Raw genomic sequence first — 15972 nt, 5'->3', positions numbered from 1 at the left:
TCAGGAACCAGGCCAGAGGAAAAAATGCTTTCGCCTGGAGCTGTAGGAGAGCTCATGGGGACTACCAAGCAATATAAATGTAAGACTATCTGTCAGGATATTTTTGCAATGAAATGCAAATTTAAGATGAAAAAACAGTTTAAGACTAATAAAAAGGTAAATTAATAGTGAATACACTGGAATGAAATAAGATGATCTTAATTAGCCCAATGCACAACATATGGCTGCTGTTATGGTTCTTATTTGTTGTGACTCTGAGTTTTCAGTTTTCTGCTATCAGTTGTTTTGTTATTTTCCATGATCTTCAAGCATTCTTTAGTTACTCTCTGTTGCCCCCTTGTGATTGTTTTCTTTTCCCTTGGATTCCCTCTTGCCAGTTCCACCCACACCTGCTCCCCATTCAGCTCGTTAGTCCATCCTTTTGTTTGGTTGTCCTTAAATACTCCACCTCTGCAGTCTCTCAGTGCTGGTTCCTTCTTGTTGCTGTGTTCTCTACTCTGCTCGTCTCTCCCTGGCTCCTCAGACTTGTCTCTACCCTGATGTCTCCATGATTTTGAACTCATCCCTGCTTCACTTGTCTCTGCATCTGGGTCCTCAAGCAACCTCACCACCCATTGTTGACAGAAGGAACCAGCCAACATGGACCCAGCAGAGTCAAACTTGGCAGGAAGCATGACACACTTCCTGGAGAACTGTCGGTTCACACTGGACAGGATTGCCACTCTCAGCCCTCCCTGGAGACGGGTATGTGCTGCAGCCGACCTAAAAAAGATTTTAACCCCCCAAACAACTCTCCTGTCATCCCTAGGATTTCTGGACAGTTTAGAAGAGGTGGAGTGGAACCACAAGGCGGCTTTAGCCCAGCTATTAAATAAACCTCCTCCACCTCAACCACAATCACCTGCAGCAGCTGCCTGTTCAACCTCTGTTTCTCCCCGGCCAACTGCTCCCTCCAGGCGTAAGCGTCGCTGGGGGAAGAAGTCCACTCCCTCTCCGGCGGGTCAGCCTGACGCCTCCACTCCCTCTCCGGCGGGTCAGCCTGACGCCTCCACTCCCTCTCCGGCGGGTCAGCCTGACGCCTCCACTCCCTCTCCGGCGGGTCAGCCAGCTGCTAGCCTTAGCTTCCCCCATAACCAGGTCAGTGTCTCCCATAGTCTCAGTCGTCACCTCTATGACAAACAGCTAGTCCCATCTTCTAAAAAACTCAAACCAGGTCCACGTATTACACCCCCTGCAGTTAGAGCTCCCCATATTGAGGAGTCTCAGTTAAGGCACTACTTTTATGGGGAGAGGGAAGATCTTTTTCCTTTCCTGCCACCTCCATCAGCTCCTAGCCAGCCAGATCCCCTAGCTCCAGAACCCATTAGCGGTCCAGTTTTCCTAGCTCCAGAACCCATTAGCGGTCCAGTTTCCCTAGCTCCAGTCCCCATTAGCGATCCTGTTTCCCTAGCTTCAGTCCCCATTAGCGGTCCTGTTTCCCTAGCTTCAGTCCCCTTTAGCGGTCCTGTTTCCCTAGCTCCAGTCCCCATTAGCGGTCCTGTTTCCCTAGCTCCAGTCCCCATTAGCGGTCCTGTTTCCCTAGCTCCAGTCCCCATTAGCGGGTCAGCTTCCCCTGTGCCTGAGCCCATTAGCGGGTCAGCTTCCCCTATGCCAGAGCCCATTAGCGGGTCAGCTCCCCCAGTGCCTGAGCCCATTAGCGGGGCAGCTCCCCCAGTGCCTGAGCCCATTAGCGGGGCAGCTCCCCCAGTGCCTGAGCCCATTAGCGGGGCAGCTCCCCCAGTGCCTGAGCCCATTAGCGGGGCAGCTCCCCCAGTGCCTGAGCCCATTAGCGGGTTGTTTTGTTTGGCGCCAGAGACTCCTGAGCCCATTAGCGGGCCGTTTAGCCTAGCGCCAGAGACTCCTGAGCCCATTAGCGGGCAGTTTAGCCTAGCGCCAGAGACTCCTGAGCCCATTAGCGGGCCGTTTAGCCTAGCGCCTGAGACTCCTGAGCCCATTAGCAGGCAGTTTAGCCTAGCGCCAGAGACTCCTGTGCCCATTAGCGGGCCGTTTAGCCTAGCGCCTGGGACCCCTGAGCCCGCTCAGAGTCATCCTGATATCCCTGAGCACACTAGTAAAAGGCTCTCTAAAGTAAGGCTCAGCGGGCGCTCCAAGCCTCCACGGCCCCTCAGCGGGCGCTCCAAGCCTCCACGGCCCCTCAGCGGGCGCTCCAAGCCTCCACGGCCCCTCAGCGGGCGCTCCAAGCCTCCACGGCCCCTCAGCGGGCGCTCCAAGCCTCCTCTGAGGCTGTTCCAGTGCCGCAGTCGGCGGCCCCCTCTGAGGCTGTTCCAGTGCCGCAGTCGGCGGCCCCCTCTGAGGCTGTTCCTGTGCCGCAGTCGGCGGCCCCCTCTGAGGCTGTTCCTGTGCCGCAGTCGGAGACGGCGTCCCCCAAGGTTCCTGCAGCTGCGTCTGAGACGGCGTCCCCCAAGGTTCCTGCAGCTGCGTCTGAGACGGCGTCCCCCAAGGTTCCTGCAGCTGCGTCTGAGACGGCGTCCCCCAAGGTTCCTGCAGCTGCGTCTGAGACGGCGTCCCCCAAGGTTCCTGCAGCTGCGTCTGAGACGGCGTCCCCCAAGGTTCCTGCAGCTGCGTCTGAGACGGCGTCCCTCTCCAAAGGTTCCCCTTCTTCAGAGACGGCGTCGCCGGTGTCCTCCAGAGGCCCTCCTCCGTCCTCCAGAGGCCCTCCTCCGTCCTCCAGAGGCCCTCCTCCGTCCTCCAGAGGCCCACCTTCGTCCTCGCCTCCGGCCCCACGGCCGTCCTCCAGAGGCCCACCTTCGTCCTCGCCTCCGGCCCCACGGCCGTCCTCCAGAGGCCCACCTTCGTCCTCGCCTCCGGCCCCACGGCCGGCCTCCAGGGGCCCTGTCACCTCGCCTCCGGCCCCACGGCCGGCCTCCAGGGGCCCTGTCACCTCACCTCCGGCCCCACGGCCGTCCTCCAGAGGCCCACCTTCGTCCTCGCCTCCGGCCGGCCTCCAGGGGCCCTGTCACCTCGCCTCCGGCCCCACGGCCGGCCTCCAGAGACTCTTTCTCCTCCCCGGCCACACGGCTGAATTCTAGAGACTTTAGGTTGCCCTCGCCCGCCTTTTGTGGGTTGTTTTGTTTTTGGACTCTGTTTTGTTTTTAGTTTCTTGCCCTCCTTCCTGGTTTCCCCTTCCGCCCACCCTGGGTGGGTTGTTTTGTGTTTGGGCTCCAAGAGCGTCTGGTATCCGCCCTTGAGGGGGGGGTACTGTTATGGTTCTTATTTGTTGTGACTCTGAGTTTTCAGTTTTCTGTTATCAGTTGTTATTTTCCATGATCTTCAAGCATTCTTTAGTTACTCTCTGTTGCCCCCTTGTGATTGTTTTCTTTTCCCTTGGATTCCCTCTTGCCAGTTCCACCCACACCTGCTCCCCATTCAGCTCGTTAGTCCATCCTTTTGTTTGGTTGTCCTTAAATACTCCACCTCTGCAGTCTCTCAGTGCTGGTTCCTTCTTGTTGCTGTGTTCTCTACTCTGCTCGTCTCTCCCTGGCTCCTCAGACTCGTCTCTACCCTGATGTCTCCATGATTTTGAACTCATCCCTGCTTCACTTGTCTCTGCATCTGGGTCCTCAAGCAACCTCACCACCCATTGTTGACAGCTGCATTGCATTAGACATTTCCTGTGGAATCAAGAAATGCCATTTCAGGGTCTGTTCTTGAACAACCTTGTTATATAATTATCTGGTACTGTTAATAAATTCTACTTCAAACTCCTTTTGGAACCCCTGTTTTTTTATTTATATTTAACTAATTAACCTCAAGAAAAGCTGATCCTATTCAAATTCAAACTTAGATACTTAAAGCCAAGCAAATCTTAAAGATATATATTTTGTAATTCACACATTCCTAAGAAATGTGCATCTGAGGAAAAAAATGCCAACAGCCAAGACAATACTGTGCCACCTAATTACAACCCAGAGTCTGCCCCGCCCCCAACCCCCCAGGAAGAAAAAAAAAAAATCAATCAGCAACAGATGGAAGAATGGACACAGAAAGTTCAGGGTGAAGGGTTATTAATGGGAAATATGCTGGACACCAACACCCACCATGGTGGTGCTGGTCACAGCTCGTCGGTCCGGGCGAAGGTTGAGCTGTCTGGGAAGGAGACTCAAGCTCCTCCGCCAGGGGAGGGCTGGTGTTGAGTTGCCCGACAGGAGGGGGCCACGGTAGGTCCTTGATCACTTTAATCTCTACTGCAAATGTCCCGAAACGAGAGAGATGGAAGGAAAAAAGGAAAAGCAGCCAGGAAGAGTGGAGAGAGGGAAGCAATGAAGGAAGAAAGGTGAGGGAAAAGAGAAAAGATACAATAGGTAAGTTAGAAATACTGCAGAAGTGAATAGAAAATAGAGTCTTGTTAAAAAGAACAAGTTTATAGTGTGATTAAAGAACCGCAACACCTGTGGACTAGAAAGAGTAAGAATGAAAAAAGACTGGAAAGAAAGTAAGGTTAGATTTAGATGTAGGAGCTGAAGATATCGTGACCAAGCTTGAGATATGACAGAAGATCATAATGTCCTCCTTATAACTAGTGTTGCGCCGATGCCATTTTTTGGCACCGATACCTGGCTGTGCAGTATCGGCCGATATCGATACCATAATAATGTAAAATAATTGCCATCATGGCTTTGTCAAGCTGCTGCCTATGAAGGACCAACTCTGCCATATTTAAAAATAAATACAGAAATAAATAAATGCTCAAATGTATAAGCATACAATTAATTGCCAACAAAAAAGTGAGACATAAATGTATATAACTCTTAATTAGCTTCTTTATTTATTTGCCTTTGTAATATTTACCTTATTTATTTTTCTGTCCTTTATAATCTTCAACTTTATTTTTTAATTACTTATATTTATTTATATAAGCCGTTAGGATTATAGAATTTATATAAGTATTTATTTATGTGCATGTTATAATATTTTTGTCTGTTTTATTCTTCCTTTGTATTTTTTTACCTTAGTTATTTCTTCGCCGCTGTTTATTTCTCTCTGCCCTTTTTACATTTCTCTCTGCCCTTTTTACATTTCTCTATGCATTTATGCCTCATTATGCAAATGAGGAGGGGGTGTGTCCTAGAGAGTCAACTTCTGCTCATTGGTTGGCTTGGCGGTCCATCTTCTTAACTCACAGAGCTCAGAGTACTAAGTTAAATGTTCTCTTTTCTGTTGCTGTTGTTCAATTAAAGTATGTTTTAAGATCATTTGAGGCGAGAACCTTATACTTTCAAGCATCACCATATGGCCCATTCACAGATTTAATGCGTAATTTAAAAGAAAATGTGACGAACTTGAGAGGACCGTGGCAACCAGCGGAGCTCCGAAGCTGACGGCAGCCAGGTCTATAGCCAGGCTATGATGGCGATTTTTTGTTGTATTTGGCAAAGTTTGGCAAAGTCCCTACTCAAGTTCTAATGACTTCAGACTCGACATCAGACTCTCCTCCTGTAGATTCGACCGATGTAGTAAAATGCTAACCAACACGCTTCACACACGGCTATTCCGAGAGAGGGCCGCTGCAGATGGGCTGTGGTTAGACCTGGCTGCCGTCAGCTTCGGAGCTCCGCTGGTTGCCACGGTCCTCTCAAGTTCGTCACATTTTCTTTTAAATTACGCATTAAATCTGTGAATGGGCCATATGGTGATGCTTAAAAGTATAAGGTTCTCGCCTCAAATGATCTTAAAACGTACTTTTATTGAACAACAGCAACAGAAAAGAGAACATTTAACTTTGTACTCTGAGCTCTGTGAGTTAAGAAGATGGACCGCCAAGCCAACCAATGAGCAGAAGTTGACTCTCTAGGACACCCCCCCTCCTCATTTGCATAATGAGGCATAAATGCATAGAGAAATGTAAAAATGGCAGAGAGAAATGTAAAAAGGGCAGAGAGAAATGTAAAAAGGGCAGAGAGAAATAAACAGCGGCGAAGAAATAACTAAGGTAAAAAAATACAAAGGAAGAATAAAACAGACAAAAATATTATAACATGCACATAAATAAATACTTAAAAATATAAGTAATTAAAAAATAAAGTAGCTAATTAAGAGTTATATACATTTATGGCTCACTTTTTTGTTGGCAATTAATTGTATGCTTATACATTTATTGAGCATTTATTTATTTCTGTATTTATTTTTAAATATGGCAGAGTTGGTCCTTCATAGCTGCCTACCTTTGTGAAGCAGGAAAAAATCGAATGCAAATTGAATCCAGTAGAAAACCTTTTTATTGCCTACCAGGAGTGGGTGACAATAGTTGAATAAACTTATGGCTCTCAAAATGGTATCGGTGCCCTATTTGCTGGTACTCGCCGATACCAATACCACCATTTTTAGGCAGTATCGGGGCCCGTCCCATACTGGTATCGGTGCAACACTACTTAGAACCAAACTGACTTCATGCTGGAGCTAACATTCTACTATAAGGTAATTTTTGAACTAACTCCAGTCATCTAAAGGACAATATATGAGATCAAGTCCAATTACCATTTTAGTGTGACCAGAGATAAAGTGAAAAATCCTCAAGGTCTAATTAATAATATGGGATAAAAGACAGCCCAATAAGCTGGAGAACCTGCAACACAATACATTTGGGTTAAAAGTGTTCGATAAAGATGGTGCTATTATTCTGAATTTAGGCCTCCCTATTAAGATAAAGAGCTGTGTAGATACTATCTATCAATGTCAGGCACCTCACGCTAATCCATCCATGCAATGGGCACTACACAAGCTTTTGCCCCAGAGATAATGTATACCTCATGACTGGACAAAGCATTAGCAGGATAAATTGAACACTGTTGTGGTAGCCCATCTGTTTCCAACACAGGGCCATTTGTTAAACAGCTGAAAATGCTAAATATATGAGATACTGAGGGGAAGAGTTTTGTTTACCTTTATCCCAGTATTTCTGTGGCAGAATCTAAGGCAAATAAATCCAAATATATTTCAGCAGTAATATCTGTGCCATTCACATGAACCTGGGCAATATAAGCTGCTTGATAATATGTTTTTTAGGATTGTTAAATACAATGTCAAAGTACTGTAAGTGACACATGTGACAACTTTCTTCTACTGCCATACTGTCTATTTTATATTATTTGGTGTACTAGTCAGCTTTCAATTTACCACAAACATGGGGTTAGAGATTTGTATTTTACATCCTGCAAGTAAATGCATCGGTGTGGTTATCCTGAACATTATAATGAGAAGCAATATCTGCAAGCTGAATGAAGAGGGAAAACTAGAGAACATTCAATCTGACAAGCAAATAAATTGCATGAATATTGGTGTCGGGGGACAAATCTACCAATAGGTTGCTGGAGGAAAAAGCTACTGCCGTCTATACGCATGGGAGATGTATAGGGTTGTGGTGCAATGGCAGTAGAAGGTCAGAAACTATAAGACCTAATATGACTTTCTCTATTTTATAGCCAAGTAGGGGACTCTCTTGCTGTGAGATTAAAAGTCCAAACTCATTTCACATCGCAGATTAGTGTGTAATTGTTTGGGGAGCCGAAGGCTGCCTGAACTTTGGAGCCTCACTGTGGGGATAAGGAGATTCTGTGCGTGAAAGTGGCTGAGACTCAATTGTCTGCTCAGCTTTAAAATTGCATTCAGTGCATTGAAAACGAATGAAAACAAATAAAGGCCATTTTTCCCTTTTAATAAAGATAAGAGCGGCTCACCTGTAATGTATTAAATAACACTGTGAATCCAAAAGAAATCACTTGATTTGCCAAGGGCTCTCTGTGTTAAACGTTTAAAATCCATACATAACAATCTTTCTTATAGTCGTAGTAATGTAGTTACAAAAGCTTCGTGTAACCTGTAGTTTTCAGTGTTTGCAAAAACATTAAATAAAACCAAACTTTCTAAATATCTATGAACCCTTGTAGTGTCTTAAAAAGTTTGATGCATTTTATTACGACTTAAGAATAACCCAAACTTCTGCTTAATAATGATACCATTAATACATCTTTTTAGCTTTAGATGAGTGTCGTATGGATATACTTTTAAATCCTGTGTAGAACCACCCTTTTATTTAAGCCTCTACCAGCTTTGTGCATCTATTGACAGATATTTCTGCCCATTCATCATTCCAAAATGTAAACATGTACAGGATGAAACAGAAGATGAGCCTCTGTAACAGTATTTTTGAAGCCTCCAACCAGAGGTGGGAAATGTGGAGTCAACAAGTCATCTCTATGCCATGTATTTGTTCTGCCCAGCCACTGAACCAGGTGAGTACACTCTGCACAGTAGCTGCAGCATCCAACACAATACTGCAGGTACAATGTTTAAAGTCCAAATAGAGCTGCAAAAATAAAATATTACTACGCCTTCGCCGAAATGCAGGTTAGATTAAGCAAAGCCTCAGAAAGACAGGGACGTTTTAACGGTGACATAGTGAAGAGCAACATTACTGGAGACATTTATTGAGCTATTTTGCCTGATCAGCAAAGCTTCAGGCGAATGGAAACAGGCAAATTGTTTTCTGCGTCACGTCAGTAAAGTTACTTCAAGGCAGCTATGGATAAATCAATGTTAAAGAACATTTCACAGACAGAGAAGGAATAATAAAGGACATTGTCAGGCTGGTTGGGAATGTAGTGGTATACGATGCCTTTTACCGTTAGGAAAGCCGGTGAGGGAATATAGTACATAAATGAGAGGGAGAAATTCTGCAGCATCTTTCATCAGGCTGTGTATCAAAATTTAAATCCCATGCAAACTCATTGCCTTGGATAGAGTTTATTACCACATATCATCAGAATTAATTAGCAATGCAAGCTTTTTCTAATGCTAGGACTGTGTTCCACTCCCTAAATACTTTGGGTAATGTGTGCCCGAACTGTACAATCACCACTGACCACATTGAGTCATTTATCAGATGTCTTTTTGAACAAAATAAACGTTTCTGATATGCCTTTGTAATCCTGGAAATGCCAGACAAATCACAATTGCTGATTGGTCAACTCTCATCATTGGTCAATCAGTCCAGCCTTGAGGACTGATTGAAGGTAGTGTTGCATTAATAGCATTTAAAATAAAATCTTAATTTAACAAAATGCAATTTTTAAATCACAGAGGCTCTCAATTTTGACATAGAGTTTCTCACTCCAACCACTTGATCCATGCATGTAAGAAGAGGGAAGCACTGTAAAGTCCTGCAATTATAGAATCTGGACAAGCAAACTTTATAGATCGTGAAAACAATGAAACCCTGAAGTGAAACATCAGTGACTGCAGAGGATTCTGGTTGGAGAAAATAAATAAATAAATAAAATATCTATTTATTTTCTGTCACGTTTCCATAATAGCCAGTGCTTAATCTTAATTGAAAAATAAAAAAAGCACCTGAATGAATTCCCTTAATGAAGGAGATTGGTTAAAAAAAAAAATCATGATGGCATTTTTAATATAAGATTCTTGCAAAAAAAGATCATCCAGTAACAGAGGTGTGCTAATGTTTAATACCCCTCTCCAGAAGATGTCATAAAATGAACACATACAAGGGGGACAATGAGATAAACCAGTCGTTTTGAGCAGATACCTAAAGGATGTGCCTGCTGCTGGAGCTATGAGAAAACGGAAACAAATTTCTATATTTTATATCTTAAGGAAAGACAGAGTGTCCCAAAAACAGGGTGCAAATACTTCATGCTGGACATTTTTATGCACAATAGTGTTTTAACACATAAAGTATTATAAGATACCCTAATTACAGCCGAAGGTGGCCCAGTTTTCTTTTTATTTAAACCCGATCCTGAACCAGGATAGTCGATCTAACAATTAAACTAACAACAGGATAGCCAATCTGAATTTTAACAAACAAAGCAACAATTGTTTTGTCAATAGACTCTCACACCTCAGCCATGGATCTCTGCAGATCCTCAACAGTTACCATGAAATCCTTGGGTAACGGCTTTGATTGATGTTCTCTCCTCTGCAACTGACTGAACTTTGCTCCTTTAAGATGTCCAGTATTTTAACAATCTGTCTGATATGTTCCCAAGTCAGTAATGTGTTTGAGCATACATATTCTCTATCACCTCTGAGATATTCATAGAAGTACAGCTGTATTACAGCTGATATTAAGTATTATATGTGGACCCTTTAGTAATGTAGGATTGAAAGGCCTCCTGACATTTTGCTGTGAAAAACTCCCGAGTTGTTTTGCTGAGCCCGGTGCATAATCTCTCTGTGATAAACTTTTAGTAATGCTTGTTCAGCTCAATTATTTATGGTTGTCTTGACACTTCTTTGCACCCACCATTATGGAGTATAGTTTAAAGGATTCCTTTATAAAATAAGGAAAAACAATAAAAATTCAATAGGCCCTCCAAAGGGGGCATAAAAGCTTTGTGTCTGCTTTGCCATCTAATCCTATTGCACTGTGATCGATACGGCTTGTTCTCATTTACATAGTCCCCGATCCACATTAGTAAATAACTCTTTCTGTTGACAAAAGGGCCAAAAGCGGATTAATGGTTTTCAACCAACACAGCACCTGTCATTCAATTTGATAGCACAAATATTGGCAGCACATGACAAATGCATAGGTGAAACCTGCACATAGGTGTATGCATCTTCCTTGTTTAGAATAGTTCAAGTATAATTTCTTATCATTTCTCCTTTGTCGTCTAATGTTTCCAAGTGGACAGATATTTCTAAAGCCCGCTATTTGTTCACCAGAGCTTGTCATTAGTTAATGGCACTACATCAATCTAAATAGTGCGGCACCATAAATCATCAGCTCTGCTTGTTTGTGAGTTCTGCTTAATTTAGTTGGCTAATTGCATGCATATTCACAAAAAGATGGACAACAGTAATGTTTATTAGAAGCAGGGGAGAAAAGCAAACAAAAACCTGGCTCTTCTGAAAAATGTTTTTTTCCATTTTTTTTCCATCTGAACCTAAATTATTAGAGATAACAACAGTGTAATGCTCCGGGGAAAACTGAAATGCCAGCTCATACTTCTCTGCACACTGTATCTGTCACATTATACGGTCTTTCTCTTTTTTAGAAAGTAGATCTGTTTTGAAAGATGCTGCATTTGTATTGAAAAGGAAATAGGTGATAGAGACGAACTGACAGCGTTGCTTTCCCGACCCCGATCTTCCATATAGAGAAACGAGAGATGAGTTACTGACAGCTGCCCAGCGGTAGCTTTGGTGAATCCATACTTCTGTGCTCCATGAGGGACGGCTGCCGTGATGTTATGTGAGGCCAATGTGTGTGAGTGAAGATAAGACCAGTGGCAAGCGGTCTGCTGAAGACGGCAGGACACATTTAAGAGTCATGAAAGAGGGCTGTCAGCAAGGTTATCAGCAGGGGTGTTGCAGCACAGGCCGTGAGGAGAAGGCCAGGATGCGCTCTGACAGACGACGCGGGGGGAAAAGGGGACCAGGCAAGCAGGGAGAAACAGATCCACAGCAGCCACCAAGCAGCTGGTTTCAACTCTGGTGAAAGCATTTGAAGCAGAACTGTAACTGAATCAATTATTTATTCTAGGACATTAAACCAAAGTCTCAGATTTCTGGGTCGTTAACCCCATAAAGGTTCATTAAAAAAAAATAAAGCCTGTTCTCAAAGAAGCGTGATCTCCTGCAGCTTGATGTACTGCAGCCTGTGCAACACGATTAGGTGTCAATGGTCTTCAACCCTATTCCTGTTGTCATAAGGGATACATTTCACCTCTTAGTGTGTGGCTGGGATAACATATCCGTACCTAAAACAAGGCAGCTGGTAGATTTAGTTCTTTTTAACTACTGTGAAAAAAAGAAGACAGGCACACAAAAAATGTCTAAAATCCAACAAAAGCTCATGAACAAAACATTCAGACATGGAACAAGTTAGAAACTTAGATTTGAATAAAAAATACTGAATCTATTCTTCAAAGCCTGTCGTATTTTAGGTGGTTTAACAGTCAAGTTAAACTGATGGAGTCGTCTTTGCTTAATGTTGCTCCCAGACCAGCCTGACAATAACCAAACCCTGCGCTTCCCACATCACAATAACCTGAATTTTGATGGCTTATTAAAAAGATGCTGATGGTTTGGAGAAGTGCTTTGGGTCTTCCGGTCACGACATAATAAACCTTTTTTTTGTTAAATCTCTTGCTGCAAGTCTTTTTACGTGTTCATGCTGTCAAAAAAAATAAATAAATAAATAAATAAAAGTTTTACTCTGTTCACAACAGCTTTTTATTTCTACCAATAATCAGATTGTTTGTCAATCTTGGTCTTTCCTGCTTGTTGGCGATTCTGTTTTAAAATGGGCATCCTGCAGATGCTTCTGATGGTGACATTGGTGTTTGGTGGATACTCTTTAGTGCAGCTGCCTGTTCAGCACCTTTGACGAATTGATTACCCACTCGTTCTTCTGCCCAGATGGACATCCGGAACTCTAACTCATTTGAACATCTGTGATGCTCTCCAAAGCATTGAAAATATTCCAGGTTTTACACTAATTAGCTTAATGGATATGTTTACGACAGATACTGAATTGTTTTTCTAGATTTTGGGGGGGTTCTGTTGAAGAACAGTAATTCGTTTGTGATCCTAAACTTTGGAGCAGCGGTAGATGGGGAAATTCTGCTGCGTATCCATACACCTCCCCTCCAGACTCATCCATCACCCTCTGAGCTGCCAGAAGGGAGGCAGGAAAGGGTTCAGGCAAGTGCGTGTTTTCAGAGGCGGGCTAAAGGAGAGCGTGGATGAGTGATTAACCAAACTACAAGTACACAGCCTCCCAGCACCCTAACAAGGCAGGAAATTTACATTCCACTGCATACCTGTCAGGAGATAGTCCAGCAGTGAATAATAACAGCAGAACAATTGCCGTTGAGAGGCGAGTTTGAGAGTGATAGGTGAGAAAAAGGGGCTGCAGCATGGGGCATCATGCTACTTCTCTTCCTCTGCTGCTGATAAAGATAAATCTTATCTTAAAAGTAATGGTCCTATTGTGTTATACCATAGAGAGAGCCTCAAAAGCAACACTAAGGCTGAAAATCTTGATTAACTGCCAATAATTTATTCAGAAAGGTTTTCGTTTCCATCAAATTTATTAGCATATAAACTAAATGTTTGTAAGCTTCTGAAACAAGAGTGGTGAACATTAATCACTGACGGCGTAAAGTCAGGAAGGGCTTCAGCAGCGACAGTAATATTACTAAGGAACATTTTCTCTTTAGCCACATAAAAGCACATAAAGCTACAGTTTTACTGACTTAAATGGGCTGTCTGCCAACAGAAACGCTTGAATCAGACATTAGACTGCATGCTGATAAGGTTTTAACCTAGCTGCTGCAGACACTGGAACATCACCGCGGTGGAGATAAGTGGGGGGGCAGAACAAGAGCTGCCAATCAAAAAACATGCAAACAAATCAAGCTGTTTAACTTCACTCTCCAAAGCAATGCCTTCTTTAGCTGATGACAGAAAAAGTACAGCTACAGTTAACATCATATATTTCTGTACATATTTTGTTTTTATTTAAGTCAGATGTTTTAACGTCAAACTTGTACTTTGACTTGACATGTATAGAAGAGACAAAGTGATCCGTTCTGACCAGTTACTAGACGGTGAAGAACTGGAAAAAAAGGATCTTTCCCTTATTTCCAAATGTAAGCCAAAGCGTTGGCAGGTTGACGTAACGTCAGCATTGTTTGTTTCTGTGCAAATAAAGTTTGCCATTTTGTCGAAAGTAAAGATGTAAAAGGAAGTAAAAAAGTGGTTTTAAAGTAAACTATTTTCTAACTTTAATGGTGTCTATAGTCCATCCAGGCTTACAGTAGATAACAGATAAGGAGGCCCTTGACCTTTAAACCCCTCTATGTCATTGAATATGCTTGGTGTGCAAAATAGGCAATTAAAGCTGCTTCTGAATCTATAAGTAAATACCAAATAGTAGGTGTGGGTATTGCCAAAGAAGTCACGATTCGATTCGAATCACGATTCACAGGCCACGATGCGATTATATCACGATGCATCACGATACTTGAATTATTGCGATGAATTGCAATATTTTCTCCTCCATGTTTTGTTTTTGAATGACTCGGCACAGTATCCCGCGGCCGGAAATGCTTGTGACACAAGGCAGCATGCGTCAACACATTTGCAGCGACATCTACTGGACTGGAAGTTGTATTACACTTATTTTTGGCTGATATTCGCTAACCATTCATGCAATTTTATTTATTAATTTTTTGAAATTAATAATGCAGTAGATCACGAAAATTAGAATCACGATGCATCATCATCACGATTATTTTGCACACCCCTACCAAATAGTAAAATATCTTTATGAACATACAAAGACAAGGATCACCATGGAAACAAGTTGAAGCCGCATCAGAGACCAGATAAATCTCAGACGTAGACATTTGTCAGGAGGTATAGGGAACCTCACGAGGACACAGGGTTTCCTACCTTTCACAGATCTATTAAAGTTAAAATGTAAAGATAAGGGCAATGGGGGATCGGGAGGGAAGGATTTTGTCCTGTGAGCAGTGGGTTGTGCCTTTGGCCATGACAATCACCCACCCTGCCTGCTGGTGGTGTTCAGCTGATGGAGCTGATGGATGACAGCCTCGCTTCTTTCAGTCGTTGGTTACCATATAGCTGAACCATCAACGTGGGAAAGGCTGAATGTGGAGTAAATACTCTGGCATCCTTAGACTTCCTAAAGACCCATTTACCATATCTCAAGTATTCTATGCATGCTATAAACATAAAATATAAACCTTATTTTTAAAAGTATACATTAACATTTAACAATAATTCATTTAATCAACCATTTTAAAGACTGCACGACTTTGCTTTAATCTCATATAATGACCATTATTTTTCCTGGCTTCAGTTACACCCTACAATGTAACTATAGATCAATGAGTGTATGGAGCAGACAGTTACGGAGCTGGAGTACTAACATGTAAATTTAGCAAAACACCACAATCATTTCCTCCAAACATCGAAGTGAATTTGCTTTAGAAAATCAAAGTTTCCTTTTCCTTCTTTAAAAAAAAAAAATATATTACCTGAAACTTGATGCACTCATAAACTTGTTGTAGGCCCTCAGTAAATCTATAATAAATTATTTGACATTTGCATAAAAAAAAAAGATATGTGCACCCGTCTACTCTCATACACAAGATGAAAGAATAGCAAAGCCTGGACATCTCTACGTCTGTAGTGTTTGAGATCCCTTGGATAAAAATGCAGCTGTCAGATGACTGATGCTGTGAGAAAAAAAAGTGGGCATCACTGGTTCCCACAAGCACACTTCTATACTGAAGCGCGGAATAAAATCATTGCACCGGAGCTTAGTAGGTTGCAAAGATCAGAGAGACAGAAGCTTAAACCTTAAAAGGTAAGAACGTCTCTGTAAGCCTCTTGATGTCTAGATCCAAGGCTTCTTTATGCTGACACCTGAGAAAGCAAACAGGTCTGGGTTAGGAATTGCTCTATATTTGGTGTTTTTTCAATCAGTGGGAAATTAGTTCTGACTTAAAGAAGTTATTATGAGCCAATATAGAGGTACTATCCTCCTATAAGAGACAATGTTACAACCAATGCCATTACATTTAATACAGTTCGATCCCTCCAGCCTGCACTTTGGATCTCTGAGTAAGACCCTTAACCCACACTGCTCCCCAAGCGCCGCACAATGGCAGCCCACTGCTCCCCAAAAGGGATGGGTTAAATGTAGAGGTAAATTTCTCCTTTTTGAGATCAATAAAGTTAAATTATTATTCAATTATTACTATTATTATTCTCTGAGAGGGGAAAAAAATAACGAGAACTTAAAATAAACATAGAAAGAGTAAACATAGGATATGTAAGAAAACTTTGGAATATGATCAACTGTCTTTACACTGAAGTATAAAAGCCTTTTTTACGTTTTGAATTCTAAAATCTTCA

General features: G+C 42.7%; 1 protein-coding gene across 4 annotated transcripts in view; it reads right to left on the bottom strand.

Moving 5' to 3' along the window:
- LOC119797925 (SH2 domain-containing adapter protein F-like) overlaps window positions 1–15972 on the bottom strand; it is a 131485-nt gene that overhangs the window by 26490 nt on the left and 89023 nt on the right. For 2 of the 4 annotated variants that reach the window (XM_038307193.1, XM_038307194.1), the window contains one exon: window positions 4098–4244. The exons of the other annotated variants lie outside the window; for them this stretch is intronic. In XM_038307193.1, coding sequence (XP_038163121.1) covers window positions 4098–4244 — 147 coding nt within the window. The remainder of the gene's footprint in view (window positions 1–4097; window positions 4245–15972) is intronic. 4 annotated transcript variants of the gene reach the window in all.

This window comes from Cyprinodon tularosa, unplaced genomic scaffold (assembly GCF_016077235.1).
Source record: "Cyprinodon tularosa strain WSP-4 unplaced genomic scaffold, ASM1607723v1 ctg602, whole genome shotgun sequence".
In the NCBI taxonomy this organism is placed as follows: Eukaryota; Metazoa; Chordata; class Actinopteri; order Cyprinodontiformes; family Cyprinodontidae; genus Cyprinodon; species Cyprinodon tularosa.
The sequence above is the reverse complement of the archived record's forward strand: the minus strand, read 5'-3'. Positions and strand labels throughout refer to the sequence as shown.